Raw genomic sequence first — 19,733 nt, 5'->3', positions numbered from 1 at the left:
AAACTTTTAGGGGTTTTGTACACCAAAACTTTTAAACGCGGCTGAAAACGCCTGGACAACGCCACATGGCAGCTGTTTTTCAGCTGAGTGCCAGCTTTCTTCAGCTAAGCGCTTTGGTAGCTCTAATACGTCAGCTGTGAGATGGTTGGTTGCTGTGATATTTGTCCAGCCCCTCCTCCACTGTGATTGGACGGCCACTTTAGAACTGACATTGATGAGCGGAGCTTTTTACCCAAAGTTGAATATTTTTCAACTTTAGCTGAGGGGTATCTTTCTCGATTTCCTCAGAGAAAACGGTTCCACAACATCATCAAAATCCAGTTCCCTCACAAGGTCGCATTCAATGGCCATTAAAGACAGTGAATTTAGACGTTCTTGACACATTTGGCTTCTTAGTTCGTTTTTTACTCTTGCCATTAGAGAAAATGAACGTTCTCCTTCACAGTTGCTGACTGGCAGGGTGAGGAAAAGCTGTCCTTTTTATGCTTTCTTATCATTGATCCACTTGGTTGTAGTTTTAAACTCATTTTTGTTTTAGTTTTTGAGTAACCGTAACCGTAACATGACTTTTATATTACGCAATGCTTTTCACTCGCCTCTAGATGTCCCTCTCAACAGCGCAGCAATACATTTAAATTATTTATTTGATTTACTTACTAGTTAATACTTTGCAACTGCAAAAAATTCACATTATCCCTCAATATTTAACACAATTTTACTGAAAATAAAATTAAAATATTTATTTGAAAAGAATAGACACAGTAAATTTGACAGGGCCCCCTGCTGGCCAAGTGCCCTGGGCAAGTGCCCAGTAGGCCCGTGCGTTAATCCGTGCCTGAGTATGTCAGGCGATTATCATGACAACAGTTGTCAATATCTCACATAATTATCAGGACATAAATAAGCCTAGAGGTTGTAAATAGTGTAAACATGCACAATTTGCAAACTATTATGATAAATAGCAATAATCATGTATATTGACATTATAACGACCAATGTTATAAAATAATGCAACGTACAAAATTAACTATGTCATGGCATTTTGTAATGTTTACATTACAATAAAAGAACACAAATGAAATGATACAGTAGACATAGTCTATAGACTGTTTACTTGTGATTTAGCTCCAATCATGTAAAAATGTTATAAGCCAGCAAACACGGTACTTTATTATTATATGCACTCTACACTTGGAATAAACTTCTTATTATCCTATTACCATCATCTGTAGTTTAGTAGACTATGCAGTAGCCTAATATTTGTATGAAATTGTTAAACATTACCTGGTCATTATCTTCGGAGGTGTACTAGAGTGGGAAATTACAACAGTTGCAAGTATTCTCCAGCGACTCTAGTTGTCGCTGTTTGACAAAAACGCCAGAAAATGCATAGAGCGGCTTTAAGAGTGAGAGATCACTATTATGATAAAATAATGTTTAGGACATCGACTGATTTAGACAAATGATAAGCTTTATGTGCAACACACTCACACATATTGTACATATTGTAAATGCCATAATTTTTAATGAAAGTATAATTTGAGGTAACACAATTATATGGCACCTTGTTAGCAGTTTATCAAATATAAACACTGGAAATATCAAAACATACTCATAACAACATTGGCTCATCCTCATGTCTCTGTCTGTATTACTGAGCACTAGTGGATGATGAAGACTCTAAGCTCTCTACTAGATGAGGTTCCTTCTCCTTCAGCAGTTTGTAAAATTCTGCTTTTACAGCTGAACCTCCTGAGATCAGCACCATGTACAAGATTCTCATCTGTTTTCTGTGGGTATTCTCAGCATGAACTTCACTCCACATTTCATCTGTAATCATCTTCTTTGACCTCAGACAGTCAGCTATCTCCATCACAGACGTGACTCTCTGAATGAGTTCATCTCTGTTGTTGTCCACAAATTCTGATTCTGATTCAAGCAGAAAAAGATCAAGAGACTTGTTATAAGAGTTGATACATTTATGATATAAACAAAATAATATTGAATAGTGAAAATGTAGGATTCAATACCCGTGTCCTTTATGATAGCAGTAGAGTCAGTACTGGAACCTGATTCTATTGAAATAAAACAAAACATTTGATCACGGAGAGATCTCGAACATCATGAACATCTCAACAAATGAGAAGTGAGTGAGCTGTTACAAAATATGAAACTTAGAAGTGTTGTCAACAAGTTTTATCCACAGATTAGTTTTATACCTGTAAAAAAGATTTGGCGTGGTGTCCAAACTGTTTTCTCTTCATCGGTTTTATCCAATAGACCAAGCTTTATCTCATCAATGTTTACATCCAGAATCACTTCAAAGGTGGGATGAAAGTTTGGGTCGAAATCAAACTCAAACAATTCATTCTGAAAAATGAAAATGGGATTACTGTATCTAGATACATGTTTTTAAGCACAAATTTTCCTCAGTTCAACCGAATTCAATCTGATTGCCAATTATGAAAAGCACTTTTGTACATTTGTACGGTATACCCTTAAACAATAAAACCTTATTTTAATGTTTTAATCAAAAGTTATTAATTTATTTTTAAATTATGTTTAGGGCGTTTACACCCTAAGGGTGGAGTTTCTCTGCCAGGGTTTAGATTAATCCAGGACTTGGCTTAATATTTATATTAGGACAGTAATTTTTACAAACATGCCTTACAAAAATATTTTTGGTGAGAATCTTGAGACAAAACAATGGCACAGATTTATTTTAAGATACTATACTGCTATATTTACTATTTTTAAGATACTATATCGCAACATGTTCATCTGGAAAGAGCCGTGGGAGATGGAGGCATTCAGGGCAAGTTTTACCATCAGGGCTGCCTACACTGTCCCGCCTTCTCCTGCAAACTTAACCCAATGGTATGCCGAGAACCCAATGGTATGCCGAGGACCCCGCTTGCCCTCTATGCCCAAGTCTAGCAACACTGAAGCACATCTTAGTGGGATGCAAGATCTTTCTCCCCCACCATCCCAGTGGTAGCCAACACCATTTGTTCGGAGGGTGAGGGTTAAGTCAACCTCACCACCATAAGATCAAACTCTGGTCAGCTGGACAGAGCACAGGATTGGAAGCTATTGGCAGACTTGAACAAGAAACTCTGATTACCAGTTGAAACTGAAACCACCAAACTGAGACCAGACCTTGTTCTGTGGTTAGCCTTGCTCAAACTTGTCTACATCATCAAGCTCACCTTGCCATGAGAGGGTGCAGTGGAGAAGGCATATGAACGGAAAAGCGCAACAACAAGGCTGGAATGTGAAGGTACGCCCAGTGGAAGTAGGTTGCAGAGGGTTCATAGCCACCTCAACATCCAGGCTACTCAGGGAGATGGGAGTGCAAGGAAAGGCCCACCGGCAGGCATTCAAAGACTTCTCCGTGGCTGCAGAAAAGGGAAGCCAGTGGCTGTGGGTGAAGAGAAAAGACTCCGCCTGGGTCTTCAAGTGAGTTGATGGCACCTAGAGAGTGAACCTGGGACACTGGGATTCACTCCTGAACCCTCTGGAGGTGTTGTGGGCCTATCAGCAAAACACCCAGGAAGGAGGGCACCCACTTGACTACCCAAAGGGTGCCATCACTCAATTGACCATCCCATGGAGTCTCAACGATGCCTCAGGTAAGTATTAAGGGATATCAATATCAAGTCCTATACAATAGACAGGTGTTGTTGGGTAATTGCGTGCCACCATTTGCCACTGAACCTGCATTAACGACGACAGTGGGGCCTCTGGCCTTAGTCAAACAGGTTGGCACGCATGGTCGGGTTGTGGGGAGATTTTGGCGTTTTCTTGTTGTCTTGTGTATTGCGGTAAATAGTATGCCATACAGAACTGTTTGCCACTGAACCTGCATTAAGGACGACAGTGGGGCTTCTGGCCTTAGTCAAATTGCCATGTATGGTCGGGTTGTTGTGAGATTGTGGCATTAGAGATTGAGGTTAGGTCATGTCAAGGGGTTATGCACTGAGTTATGAGAAAGGAGCGACCTCACGAGATGGAAGGGCTGAGGAGTTGTGTGGCAGAGGGTCACTCAATTGACCATCCCACAGAGTCTCATTGGTGCCTCAAGTAAGCATTAAGGGATATCAATATCAAGTCCTATACAACAGATCTTTACATTAAGACAGATTATACATGCTATTTAGTGTGAGACTAGGATAAGCCTTGTCTGGGAAATCACCCAAAGATGTTTAAGACATGAACATATACAGCAGGTACTTTAGGTGGGATCAGGACTAACTGGATCAATTAAGGTGTTTACATGACAGTTACATGTACAAACAGATGTTTTGTTTTGAAACATAGCTAATGATACATTACACATTATGTAAGAACTGTGCTAAAACCTCAAAAACCCCAATAAAATACTAAATTAAGTTAGATCTGTTTTAAAGTATCTCATAGTCATAACATTACCATTGGTTGTACTTTAAGTCCCTCTGGTAGACAACACAGACTGTACTCTCTACCTGGAGTCAGACGACATTTTGAACTAGTCTGAATGTGACGATTCTCCTTGTGTTGGATTTTTACCTTAATGAAAGAACAAAGAAGTTGTCAATTTCAGTTATGAAAGTCATATTTCACTGCATGAACCATTTGCATAGGAGAAAATATATCAATATTGAAGCAACAATAACACTTGCAGTTAGGCGTGCAGTACCTCTGACAGCGGGACATTCCTTGGAAGCAAATGGACATCCAGTATTTTCTCTTTCTGTTTGACAGATGTTGGACGGACAAAAAACAACTTGGGACCGAACAGGAGACTCAGGGAATATGATCTTTTTTATGAGTCCAAACAGGGAAAACTCTGTGATATTAATAATCACATGAGTGCTGCTCACATTGAGTGGCTGCAACACTTCTACATTATCACCAGTGATGTGTGCTACAGCCAAACTGACTTTATTCTCCTCTGAAAAAGACATTTAACAATTTGAATACCATTTAAAGTGATTTAATAAAAATAGATTTGTGTTATTTTAAAATGTAATTTTAACATATGTCATATATCTGAAAGGTCGTGTACATACCCCAGAGCACAATGCACGGTGAGGCTTGTGTACAGGTACCCCATTATGATCAATGCACAGACATACCTGAGAAAATTTCACAGTGTGGGAGATGCAGTTGTGAGATTGAACCTTCAAAACAGTCAATGTTGTACAAGGGACCTGCAGGCTGCATCTGACCCAAACCATCTAAGAGCCGTGGATCCCAGGACACGATTTTATACAACATCTCTCCTTCACCCTCCATCACAAACACAAGGTTTGTCAAACTGCACTGAAACTGACCAGCATGTGGAGAAACAAACCTAGAGGACAAAAATACACTATTGAGGATTAAGGTGCTTTTTTTTAGAAAACTCCAAGCACTATGAACAACTACATACATCATACACTGTAAAAATTTATATTTAAAAAAATTGTGGAAACTGAAAGTTATGTATTGACTCAACATATTGCTTTCAAATAATTTTCCCCAAACAAAAATATGCATGGTGGTAATTAAAACTTAAGGTATTGTGGATAAACAAAAATGTATATTCACAGAACATATTAAACTCTGCTCAGCCAATTTATCATGTCAAATGAAAAATCTGAGTTGACTGAACGTAGTTTGAGCCAGAAAAGCGTATGGGAATGCACCTGAAATTAATTGGCTTCAGTGTTGGTGCGCGGGAGTTGATGATCGACATTTTCTACAATAAAGTTATGGTAAGTGCTTAAATATTTACATTTAAGTCATTTTTAAGTATTTTTAAAGTCATTTTCTAGTTAAACTGAGTGAAAATCTGAATAATTACAGCATACAAACATAAATCATATGATATGTTTTCTCCTCAGTGTAACGCACCGAGCTAACGCTTCATTTAGTGAGGAAATGGGAAGGCCACAACAACTTTCACAGTGAGTATATTATATTTGAATTTTTATATAACATATTTGTGTGAAAATTGTTAGCTTTTTCGAGATTTATGTGCCTTTTTTTATTAAGAGCCGCTGCGCCGCGCCCACACACGTGCACACATAGACATGAAAGGCTGCTTGCAACCCGCACCTTTCTAGAGAGAAATTGTCGTTTTTTATTTAAATAAATTAATATATTATGAGTCTAGGGCAGGCGCGGAGCTATGGGCGGGCCTGGGCCCACCCAGATTGACAGCTGGCCCGCCCAATCAGAAATGTAAAAAATACTACTCTGTATAGTTAGACATGTATTATGTGGTGTATTTTATCTATTGCATGTTATGTTAAAAACAGTAAAATTATAAGTAAGCCTGATAACTAAAAACTATAAAGCAGTTGAATGTTGCGTTACATTATGGTTAATGAGAAAAATATTCCCGAGCAGCTTTCAGCCATGATCACTTTGAGAACTTTTTCGCAAGCAAGTGGAAAACGTATTTTGAATAACAACACGTTATAAATATGTGCTGCGCGCTTTCCTCTCAATAACATAAAAACACAACAAATATGACAGCGGGGTAAAAAATAGAAAGAAAACATCTGATCACAGTGATGTTGTTTGATATACCGAGAGCCATACCAGCTCTCTAACTCAGCACTATAAGTCACGCCACGTTTTTTTGCTACACTTTATACAATATAGCCTATTGCTTTTAAGCAACAAATAGCCTATCATAACAACCTATAAGCCTACTGTGTAATTGAGACATTAATTTAAGAAATGCATTAAAAGCAGAAAGACGTGTAGGCTGCGGAATTATAGTGGGTTCACTTCAATCCACACCACAGACGTTCTTGGTTTGCTTCTTATTTATTAAATCGAGGCAATTGTTTGATTAAACATTGATTAATATTAAGATACAATTTATACAAAACAAAATTCACTTTAAAGAAAATCTTTCAACAAAACAAACCTATGCAGGACTCGCAAAATTGCTACCCCGGAGTCCCGGGGCTATGGCGAATTCCTGTCGGGCTAAAAAAAAATGTATGCGCCCTGCCAGTCGGGCGGAGGAAATAATATTGTAATGTGTTTGCATTCTCTCAGATTTAGATAGGTAATTATATTGTATGTAATTCGGCATCATCTTGTTAGTCATTAATATCCTCAATAACAAGTGAAACTGTCAGGAAATGAAGTGAAAGCATTAAATCCATTATTCCTTTCGTTCACGTCTGATATGCGCGCTCCTCGGCTCCGCTCTTCACGAGTAGGCTACCCGCTTGCTCTTGTGCTCATCAAAAAGTATATTAAATGTTTATTTATTTGTCATTTCTTTCAACCTCAGAGTCTAACATTATTCTAGCAATTCCCTTTTTCTTTCTTTATTTAGTAAGTTAACTTAAATATGTGAGAACGAAAATATATTTTTAGTGATTTTCATGAAGAGAATATGATGTTAGAAGCATCATTTTAAGCATTTAGTAGCCGTATTTATTTAAACACTTTAATAGGCTATTTAAAAAAAGTATAAGGTTTTTTGGGGTTCATTTATATTTCTTGTCACTGTGTGCAGGTTCTTTTTTGTAGGCTTTTTACCAAAAAGGCTTAATTAATGTCACGTTGCATTAAAATTTAAAATATCAATAATGTCAAAAATGTGACCTGCAGTTCGCGTCTGTGTGTATGCTGTTTAAATTAGTGTTCTGAAGTCTTGACGAATTTTATAGACTTGTTATAGTTTCTTATTCAAAAGTGACACCCATAGATTCAGGCCCACCCGGACTTAATCCATGCCCACCCATATGTCACGTTCTGCATCCGCCACTGGTGTAGGGGCATCTGTATTTGGCCTGGACGTGTTTACATGTATTCGACTGCATGCAGCACTGCGCAGACAAATCAACCTATGACATCAAAGTTCCGCGAGAGCTATTCAAAAGCTTATATCTCGCGTTACATTGATCTCATGTGCCAATCGATTTGCGCCGCACATGCTGCCGTCGTCATCTTGCATCAGGAAATCCACAAGGGGTATATGAAAAGGATGCTCTCTCTCGGCTGGTATTGTAAAGCTGCCGTTTATACTCAACGGCGCGAGTCTCAAATAAGTGCACGAACACCGCCAAAACGGATGAGATGACGAGTTGACTGTACTGTAAGTAATCGAATATAAAACCAACATGAAGTAGCGCTTTAACATTAGTATAGGTTTGCTTGAACAATTCGCCCTTAGAAAATTAACTAATTAACTTAAAATTAGTTTTACTATTGTTTGTGTTGGAAAACTATATAACCAGACATTTACCACAGTAAAGGATATTTTCAGTGAAACTATAGTAATGAAAATATCAAAATAACTGTACTTCTATATTAAAGGGACACAAGGCAAGTCTGAGTATTATTTCTCTAATAGCTCCCCCTAGTATCTGGGAGTACATGTTTTCTATATCTGAGACTTTACGAGACTGAAGGACACCGGGTCGGATACAGCTAAGTTGCAAGTGGGGTATTCTTCCTACAGACGGTAGGGGCAGGCGAGAGAGTCTTCATTCGTCATGTAATGAGTCCAGGGCCTGAAGTTAACTTTTTTGACCACCAGCCACTGTGGCAGGTGGATTTAGAAATCCACCTGCCACAGAGACTTTTTACCAGCCAGTTGTTTTTTTTTGCCTGAATAGTGAATGATAACGCTGTCTTTATTGTATGAATTAAATATAATTTTTTTCAGAGCTACACAAGTGAATTTCTCTTTGTCTTAGGTTGTTTGATTAACATTAATGACACAGACTTAAGTAGGTTTATTGAGGTTACTGTCTCTTTAAGACCAGCACTAACTGGTTTTTGAATCTCTATAAATACACTTAAGACATAAAGAAATGTTTTATTAGAAAATTAATACTGTTGAGATCATTTTGTTTATATGTGCCCTGTCAAGAGCAGAAAAATTTTATGTACGCATGCTTTTAGGAACGCGTCTCTCCGATGTGCCCTATTGAGTCCCCTTAAACCCGCACACGCACACAGAGACAGAGGGGGCACAAACTGCGCACATAAACGCTGCACATACGTTGTTTTTCATTACTATATTCGCAAAATGTATGTTAATGTACTACAGTATAAGGCATAGTAGCGCAACTCTCTCTAAAGTTTACAAATCAAGAGTTCTACACATCTGTGCAACTGCGATTGTACAGTAGCCTATGTCAGCATTGTACTATCATCCCATCTAACCAACAGTTTAATACTTACTTGTACATCCAAACGTAGTCAGAGAAGTGCCTCATCTTTTTTCCAATCGCATGAACGTTGCGAAACAGAAGGCGCATCCTTTCAATGAATCACACAATTTGCATCGGTGATATGCGCAGGTTGATAAGAAATGAGCGGGTGCCGGTTACGAGTCATCCAAAAATATTTTAATGATATTCAGGCCGCGGTCAGTCGGTCGAGTTTAAAAACTATTTTGAACAATTGCGGGCGGGTTATAGTGATGGGTCGTTCGCGAACGAGAGCTGATTTTTTGTAGCGAATGAGCAGAGCCGAATCTTCAGATGCAGGCAGGGGTGGGATCGTAGAGGCCAGAAGAGCCGAATCTATGAAAAGAGCCGGACTGCCGTCACTAAAATGTAGAGCCGAAAGAGCCGAATCTATGAAAAGTTGAAAATGTCGGTCGGTAGTGGGTTGGTCATACAATGACCCGCGCATCACTGATTCACATTGGCTACCCGCCAATGTGGCTAGTAGATTGACAGTGTTACCCGCCAATTGCAAAATCCACCCGCATTTGGCGCGTGGTCGGGTGTTAATTTCATGCCCTGAATGAGTCATTTAACCATATACCGACTTACGAAGATGATTTATTAACATAAAAATGCTGCCTTGTGTCCCTTTAAAACTGTTTTATTTTCATAATGTTAATCAGCAATATAGCAGCCGTTTTTCTATGTTCAGAAGTATAAACTTTGAGGATATTCTATATTGATCTGGTTTTATTTATTACATTGTCTTCATTTGGTACATGTACACTCAGTGATACTTTTTTACTTCTTACAGCGTACCAAGGCTTTGGAGATTTACACACGTGACATGAAAATGAATCCGTGAAACACTGAGCAGTTGCTGATCCATGTCAAGATCCCTTTTCAGTGAGCAGGTTGTACTGGAAAATTTGTGAGATTTTATGCCTTCAATTTGTAGAACGTGTTTAATGTTTAAACTGTTATGAGGCATTGTTTAAATGTTTACAGTGTTCAAAGTAGTTTCATAAGCTCTTACTTAGTGTGCGAATGTTCAATTCAAGTGAAATTGTGATTAATATTGGGTGAGGAACCCTCCCTATTGGTGTTTTTGGAGATATTTGTAAAATGTCTTTTCTAAACTTTTTTTTATTAAAAAGAATTAATTTTCTAATGTCTACTGTGCAGTTGTATGCAGACCATTTCTGTATGTTTACAATTTTAAGGTATTACAAATAAATAAATTAATAAAATGTTACAAAATAGTTTGAGTGTTTCTTTTTCTATTAGGACAACAGGAAATAAACATTTCAGCATGGCTCCTTATCAATATAATTTTAACAATATACATTTTCAGATTGGGTAAACTAAAAAAAGAATGCTACCACAATTTTAAAAAGTTAATTGGGCAAAAAACATGGTTTCTTATTTTAAATTGGTTCAACCTGTTATTTCCCATTGAGCTAATGTTTAAAGATCGTTGCCACAATTGATAAAATTCATTCACAGAAAATCTATTGGCCCAAGTGAAAAATGTCAATGTTACCAGTCACTAGAAAATTTTGAGTTAGGGAGGCACCTTTTATTTACAGTGATATGAATGTTGTTTACCTGTGTGTATTTTCTCCTTTGACTTCATCTCTATCAGTGAGTTCAGGTGTGAACATGGAGTTCTGCATAGAAGAAAGAAACAAAACAATTTATTTAGTTGAATATGCCATTTTACAGTATATTGGTCAATTATAATTCCCAATTTTATTATTATTACTTTAACGTTAAATGTTACATTGGCCTTATCTCTGGCCTAATCACAGCCGTGCTGATATGTAAGGGATAATGTAGAGGCAGCCGGTAGTTATCGGGAAATAAGCCCCGACAGTGTGATCAGGACCCGACGCGAAGCGGAGGGTCTTGTATCACACTGAAGGGGCTTATTTCCCGATAACTACCGGCTGCCTCTACATTATCCCGCTTATTACACGGCTACTTGTCACATAAGAAAAAAACGGACATGAATATGAATTTGAAACATTTTATTGGCATATTTATTTTAAATTAACATTTTTATCCTTCCGCGAAACTTTGCATAGATGCATAAAATGATCGTAATACCTTATTAAGATCCTCTGCTTCATACTTGTCTGTCTCCATTTTTTCTCTTTTAGCCAGTCTTTGAGAAGTTTTAATGCCCATTCTGTATTTTTTTGTGTGTTGGCTTCGTAGCTGTCATGCTCTATTTTGTCAAGTTCAGTCTCAGTAAGCTCTCTGTGTCTTGTCGTGGTTGTCCAGTGTTTGTCACAAGATGGCGCCAAACAGTAATCTTTATTGATCTTTATTGGCGCGGAGTGATTTTACTCGTACAAGTAGTACCGGCTATACGTTATTACTTTGGAGCGGTATTATTTGAAAAGAACGAACCTGCAAATGTCTCAACTGACCAATCAGAATCAAGCATTCCAGAGAGCCATGTAATAAAGTGTAACAACACATTCCTACTGAAAAGATATATGCTGCGTCCGAAAACTCAGGGCAGTGACTCGTTGCCTCGCTGCCTCATGAGGAAATGACTTCGAAGGCATGAAGGTAGCTCAGAGAAAGACTTTCGGACACACTTCTAAGGCAGCGTGTTTGAAATTTAAACAGAGAGCGCCTTTGTGATAACTAATCACATATTTGAAAACTACAATACTAATTTCTCGCTAGAAATGCAGTTAAAAGGTGTAAAAAGTGAAAATATACCTTTATTTACACTAAATTGGTGGTCCAGTCGCTTCCTTGGCCGCCATTTTATTTTTTCGAACTCGACCGGACTCGACCAATCACATTCTTAATGTACGTCCACGCATAGGTATCTCAGGAGACAGGAAGTAAACCAAACATTGAATTCGGACATGCCTTGATGCCTTGCTGCCTTGGAAAGCTGCCTCAGAAGGCAGCAATTTAGAGTTTTCGGACGCAGCCATATTGTTATTAACAAGATGTGGCACTGATATTACCATGAATGAGATAAATCCAATGCTCAATATTTTCAACTCTAAAAACGTAGGTCTTGCTTTGCAAAACAATAAAACAATAAAACTAGATATAAAGACTGACAAATTAATTCTCTAGGGGAGGATCTTTGTACAGTCTCGTAAGGCACTTGCCAACCTGTGCGCATGTGAAGTAGGGCAACTTCAAAAATGTGAAGTTGAGAAACAAAAGATAATGTCAGGTTTAATTGTTGTTCAGAAATAGTTTTTATATCTTATTGTTATTTCAGTGAGCAATTGATATCTGTCTCTATTCAGGTAGATTTTGATTTCAGTCTTGCATGACTGAAATAACTTCACTGGGGAGTTGCAAACATGACCACAAAGTGGTGCAACTTCCCTAAAAGGACTTTGGTGAGACTCACCGTTGGTCCAGGTCCTTGTAATTTTGAGGAAGACACATGCACCAGAACCTCTTCCACTATAAAACAAAACTGAATTTACATGTTGTACATGTTGTGTAAAACAATGACAGGGTTGCTCATAAACATAAAATACTAAACCTAATCTATTTTTATTCATGACTGCTTCTGGGTGCTGCTCAAATTCCTGCCAAGCCACAGATCACAACTCAACAGTTTACATTTATACATTTACAGGATGTTTATTAACTAATGAAGCCCTTTATAACCTTTCATTTCGCCCTGATGTGCCATCATTTATATGCCAACTTCAGTGCAATAAAAGTGTAACGCATGTGCAGACCACTGATCTATATAAATGACTGGATTGCGCATGACGTCACACTTGTGAAGCCACCGCGCCGCCATGTTGGTATACCCAAACGTTCTATTAAACCAATGGACGTTATCAGATTTTAATGATAAAACATCACTTTACTCGTCTTCGTTTTTACATGTGAAGTTACCCTGTACATTATTACAACAAAAACGTCCAAAGCATGTAAATAGTTATTTACTGAAAGTTGAACATTTTGCGTTTTAATCAGTTATTTTTTTATTACAGTATCAGATCAGCAGACAGACCGCAGCATATTTAGTATTAATGACAATAAGCGTGCTCATTCTTAAATCTAAAAACATAATCATGCTTTGTACCGTATGTGCATGCAATAATTTGCTAGTTTTGTAATTATGTTATCTAAACTTACAAGTTACCTGAACTTATTTAGAGAAATAACGCTGACCGTCACAGAATGTCAAACAAAACTTTATTTATACCCGTGTCATTAACAAATGCAACAGACACACTCACCTTAACGGTTTTTTATAAATCCATTATCCTGCCCGATTAAAACATAAACATTGCAAATAACACCAGTATTAAAAAATAATTAACGTACACATATCCTAAAAATTAACCTTGTGTAACTGATACGCTGTAAAGGGGGTAAATTTTGATCATGATTTTGAATGGAAGTCAATGACGCTCTCTGCCGGTTGGGTATACCAAGATGGCGGCTCGAACTCTGTGCTGGCTTCACCTCACGCAGTTGCGTCAAGCGTTCTATGCGCAATCCAGTCATTTATATAGATCAGTGGTGCAGACCAATCAATTTATGACGTCAAAATACTGCGAGAATGAGCTGCTCAATTGGTTTAAGTTATTATTGGTTTATATTATTGGTACTATTACAAACAGCAGTAATTTAGTTGTTATAAACAAAAATTCCTTACTGTATTCTGGCTTCAGTTCCTCTTCTGTTGAATCTTTGTCACGTTTAAGCAACACAGATTTCCTCCAGCTAAAGAGAATAACAGTGTGCAGTTTACAACAAAGTTGTTTGTGTGCAATTTGTTGGAATTTCTCTTTTGTAAAGAAATAAAGATTCAACAGATGAAACAGAAAACAGACAGATTATATATAAACTCTTACATGTTGAGCATCCAATCCATGTGCGTTAATGATTTCTGTAGGGTCTGGATTACCTTCTGTGGTAATGTCAATATGGCTTTTATCCTGAAATCAAAACATTTACCTTTAAAATTTCTTTATCACTTTTCACTCTAGATTGACGATTAATGATTATTAAAAGATTTTAATACAAATATAAGATATACAACAGAAATCTTACCCAAGTTCACTGATACTGGGACAGGTCTGGATGAGGGTAATAATTGTGTGGACCAGTGTGATACTCAAGATGTCCACCTGCAGATTAACTTTCTTTAAACCAGATGAAGAGCGCAGGACTCGTATGAGAGCAACAACCTTTTTATCAGAACCTTCAGGTCTGTGATAATAAAACACAGAAAGTAGAAACAGAAAGAAAAACATTTAAGCAAAACATTAAGAAGCAGTAAATTGTATATTTTTAAAAAACTAGAGTCAAGTTTCTCACTCTTGTGTACATCTCATGAACATCTGCAGAACGTCTCTCCAGTTTATTGTACAAATCGCTGGACGAGGACAAATCAGAGTTAAATCTAAGGGTATTGGTCTATTTATTGAGATTTTGGAGCAGCTAACGGACAATCTGCAACACAAGCAGACAAACAAACTTTAATTTTGGCCTGTGCTAAACATCAAGTCTTGAATATAAATTTGAAAATATAAACTTTGTATCAGTGGCATGAATGAATGATGTGATGTTAAATGATTGTAGTTTCTTACGTAACGACACCGTCTTTAACTGATCCAATGATCTCTGGACAGCTTCTGTTCTGGTTTTTATCCACTTTTATCCTGACAATTAAAATAAGTTTTTCCATTAAATAATTACAGAACTGCATCTGTGTTGGCAATAAATGGCATATTATTCACTGTAATGTCCATTACTGGCATACTTTCTGCATGTACAATAATGCTTATATGTTTACAATAATTTTAATCCATTACATCAGCTGATTCATAATCTTTCCGTCTCCAAGAGCCAAGATGAAATCCCCAACATCATCCGAAATGTGATCAACTATCAACCTTTGAAAGTGAACAGAGATATTATCAGACACTCTTGCTGTTTGCTCAATGTAAGATGTATGTTTCATGTTTAACATCAAAACTAACATGATCTAACTAAATTATGAAAATCTTAAGTATTGTTAAGTATTTAATGTGTTGCATGATCAAACAAACAGTCTGATCTTCACTCACCACAGCTCTTCATAACGACACAATGCAGGCTGAAGTGTCTTCAGATGATCAGATGTAACATTGAGTCTCAGGTTTCTGATGCGTTCACAGCACTGAAAACAAAACTGCAGCACCCAGCAGTCTGTCTTGTTTAGGGAAATGTTGGACAGATCGATCAGAACCAAATCTCCCAAAACTTTCCCAATGAAGCTCCTCTCATGAAGCTCATAGAGACAATGAAGAATGAACATCATGTTTTCATGTTGATATCTCAGTGAACACTGATGGATCCATTCCTTCAGCTGGGTTTCTATGTTGATACTAACAGTCACATTGTGCTTTTTAAAGAATGAGTCGATCGTTTCATTCTTACAGAGACCACAGAGGAACAAAATCACAGACTGTAACTGCTTTGATTTTCTTATTTCTGAATCTCTGTTTGAAAAGTCAGCAACAGACCAACAGGACAAAGCCCATCCTCTCTCTACAGTGTGAAGAAGCTCTCTGACTTTCTTCTGAGACTCATCTTCATCCAATAAGACAAAGTACAGAGCAGTGAAGAACTCCTGAAAGCTGAGATGTATGAATCTGAACATTGTCTCTTGCTGGATTCTTTTATCCAATAGGAATTTGTTCAAGAATGGATTGTTGACCGGATCTTGGACTGTTTCTTGGATGTTTTTCTTATCAAACAGAACTTGTTGATCCAGCATCCCTCTCTCTGCCAGTTGACCCAGACTTCTCAGCAGGTTTGGGACAGACTCATTTAAACCCTGACAGTGATGCTTCTCTACAGTGGACACAAACTCAGCATATATGGATGTGGTTGTTTCCAGACCTCTTGTTAAATCTGCACCATCATTGAATCTTTCTCTGATAACTGTGCAGATGATCCAGCAGATAACAGGAATGGAGCAGACAGTCAACAGGGTTTCATTTGACCCAACAGACTCACAAGCTTTCCTGAAGAGTTCCTTATCCTGAAAAAACTTCTGGAAGTACTCCTCTATCTTCTTCTTAGAAAAGCCAACAATTGTATTTGTGAAACATTGAGGTCTGTTGATCAAACTCTTCAGTCTCTGTGTAGCTGAAGATCTGGTGGTGACCAGCAGGAAAGAGTCAGGCAGGATTTGTCCCTTCAGCAGCGCACAAACAGAGACTTCAGGTGGGGCTTTCTGGTGTAAATCAGTGGGTGGCGGTGTGTAAAAAATGTCTTGTGTGAATCTAAGCTCCTCAAATCCATCAAAAATGAAGAGCACTTTTGACTCGAGTAACATCTCTGAGACCTCATTCGAAGTTAAACCGCAACTCCAGCTCAAGAGATCAATCAAACTCATCTCTTCAGAAAAACACATCAGCTCTTCACACTTCAGATAAAAAACAAGATTAAAGTTTTCTGGATATTTTCCAGATGCCCAGTCTAACATGATCCTTTGTGCTATGGATGATTTGCCGCTCCCAGAGCTTCCCTGAAGAATAACAGCTAATGGATTAAGTAAATCTCCAAATAAGTGATCAACACAAATTTTAGTTACTGGAGGAAAAGGAAGCTCGTCTCTTTGAATGATCACAGGTTCAGTATACAAGGCTGCTTCTGACCGGTCATCACCAGAAAAGAAGGTTCTCGATCTCTCCATCTCATACATTTGTATAACTGACATCTTATATTGACCCACCATAAACCAAGATGATGCAATGTCAGGCCCCACCGATCCCTGCTCCATAAAAGAGAGGAAAAGCAGATCAAAATGATAAAGTGCATTTTCAGTTAACTTTTTGTTTTGTTTTTGGTCCGATACCGATTTAAACAGACAACAAATGGGCGATACCGATATTAAACACTTGTATACAATACTATACAGTTGGTCCATTAGCTTATTATTTTTACTGAACATGGATTGGATCTAATTAACATTCAACTGACCAACATAATAAGAGGAGGCACAAATTAAGCTAACAAATATAATAAGACAACATGACAACCTTCAAAGGTGGTTTTTGCTATTCAGCATTTCTTTTATTAACAACATTAACTCATTTTTTTTTACATATAATGGATTTCTTTAATAAACATAAATAATGCCAGTGCTATTGCTTTACACAGAGTATAAATATTGCTACTTCAAAAAAAGTTGGACTTCTTTGCCCCAACTAAAGTGCAGTCTGTTTCTTTTATTGTCCAAGACATTTGAGCCAGCTCAACAAAGGTGTTCTGGTGGTGCTTAAGTATAGTGCACACCAGAACATTAAATAATTTTAATTGAACAACAGACATGCAACTCATTGCCTTTATGCGGTTAATTAATAAACAATCGGTATCTGCCTTTCTCGTGCTATTGCCGATATGCCGATGGTTTCAAATTCATCAAAAATCGGCAGATAAATATCGGCGGCCGATACATCGGTGCATCACTACTATAAAGTAATGACTTGAATATACAGTACTTAGAAAATGTATGGAAACTTATTGCCTAAAAATGATCAAGCAAATAAGTTCAAAAATTACTACAACTTTGTACTTTTTGTGTATTTTTAAAGTTAACAAAATAACTTAGTACTGATAACTTAGTTTGTCAAGTTCATCATTTAAATTTAGATTTAAGTTAAGTAAACCAAACTCAAACAAAATCTTTAAACTCACAATTCTACAATTCATATTACTAGAAAAATATGTGGAAACTGATTACCTTACATTTCTCAAGTAACCCTCATTCACAATAGGAAGACACATTGTAAATAAAATTAGTTGGCGGAGCCAGGGGGTGGCCACGGCCACCATGAACATAATCATATCCACCCCACTGGCCACCCCGCTCATAATGGCATTTTTAAAAACTAACATAACTTTTAAACACTAAAGAAACTCGATCATGTCTACTATCATATTTGAACTGCAAAACTCTCTAAGACCAGCTAATGCTGGTCTTAGCTATATTTTCCAGTAGGGAGATAATAAACACATAATGGACTTAAATTTTAGGAATCTGTATTACAATGAGAATCTCTTCCATCGCACCTATGCGACAGCTGATTTGAATGTGACAGTGTACGTCACATTTAGAAATCCCACACAAACATTGCAGTATAAATAGCTGTGAGGATTAAAATTTATTTTATATATAACAGAAAATCTATAGAAAAATTTACCCCAATACATTTTTAAAACGTGGTAATGTTTAAATGTTTTGCTTTAGTGTTTTTATGTCAGACAATCATTGAAATGCGGAAAAAATGAGAAAGGCAGCAGATAATTCTGTTTTAGTAAAATGCATTTCAGTAGCCTACATAATTGACATGATTTTTTTTATACCTTATAGTTTTTTTCAGCAATGGGAGATACAAATTCTTGTTTCAAAGTACATTTTAAACGTTTTATTTGATCAAAAAGTTTAGAAAAACATGAGGTTGAATTATGCACTCTAAAAATGGTTGGGTTAAAATCAACCCAATCGGCAACCCAGAGCTGGGTAAATATTGGACAGAACACATGGTGGGTTAAAGTAACTCAGCACGTTGGATAACACATTTTAACCCAGCAGGCTGGGTTGTTAAAAAAACCCAACATGTAGTCATTTTAATCATTATTAAAATCATTGGGATTAATATTCTGGGTTTGGGTTATTTTGCTGGGTTATTGTTATTGTAAATCAAAACCATTATGAACAACAAATAAAGGTTTTTTTAACTGCAAAATCACTACAAATTCTAATATTACATTTTAACAGTTGGCAGTTGCAAAATCATTTAAAAGACTGCTTACTGACATCAAGTATAATTATATTTATTAAATATCATAAATTATGCATATTGAAGTAACAATGTAAAAGGTTGAATCAATTGTTTGAATGTAAGACAGAATTTAATAACACAGTTAATAAATCAAATACTAAAATGTACATAAACAAAACTACAGCAGTGAATGAAAAGCAGGGTCGGCGCTGTGGTGGGGCATTCGAGGGCCGTGCCCCCCCTAGTGGTCATTGATGCCCCTCCTAGTACAGGCCCCAAAAAAATCCCTTTTAGTTAATATTTTAATATTAAATGTACACACTGTAATTTAAATAAAATAAAATGATGGGAAAAATTATTTCGCATCATTTCGGTTGTTCGTGACATGTTACTAAGCTACGTCATTATTGGACAATTCTTATTGGTCGCTGAGTAAACTTGTTACATTTGACCTTATCTGCTGTTCAGGTGTAACACCTCAGGACTGTACTGCAGATGAAATACCCATATCTGATCATAAATTGCTTTCTTTTAATGTAAATGTTGCACTTTCTAAATCCAAACAACAACGCCTGATGTCATTTCGGAATATAAAACAGATTGATCCTTCAGTTCTGTCTGCTGCAATTACCGACTTACCACCCACTGACCACATTACATCTCTGGAGAATTTGGTCTCTTTTTATAATTCTGAACTACAGCAGCTTCTTGACAATCTTGCACCTCTTAAAAATCGTACTGTATCATTCACTCATTCAGCGCCCTGGTA

General features: G+C 37.1%; 1 protein-coding gene and 1 pseudogene across 1 annotated transcript; both read right to left on the bottom strand.

Moving 5' to 3' along the window:
• Positions 1-1,133: 1,133 nt before the first annotated feature.
• LOC141350571 (NACHT, LRR and PYD domains-containing protein 1 homolog) overlaps positions 1,134-19,733 on the bottom strand; it is a 65,343-nt pseudogene continuing 46,743 nt past the window's right edge.
• On the bottom strand, positions 14,234-16,946 carry LOC141366180 (NACHT, LRR and PYD domains-containing protein 1 homolog). The gene is made up of 5 exons (XM_073871642.1): positions 15,257-16,946; positions 15,002-15,082; positions 14,777-14,848; positions 14,505-14,639; positions 14,234-14,396 (listed from the first exon to the last, which is right to left on the bottom strand). Exons 1-5 carry the CDS (start codon positions 16,912-16,914, stop codon positions 14,234-14,236), a joined length of 2,109 nt encoding a protein of 702 aa, XP_073727743.1. The 5' UTR covers positions 16,915-16,946.

Source organism: Misgurnus anguillicaudatus, chromosome 2 (assembly GCF_027580225.2).
Source record: "Misgurnus anguillicaudatus chromosome 2, ASM2758022v2, whole genome shotgun sequence".
Classification (NCBI taxonomy): Eukaryota; Metazoa; Chordata; class Actinopteri; order Cypriniformes; family Cobitidae; genus Misgurnus; species Misgurnus anguillicaudatus.
Note: the sequence above shows the minus strand (reverse complement) of the source record. Positions and strands in the feature narration are given on the sequence as shown.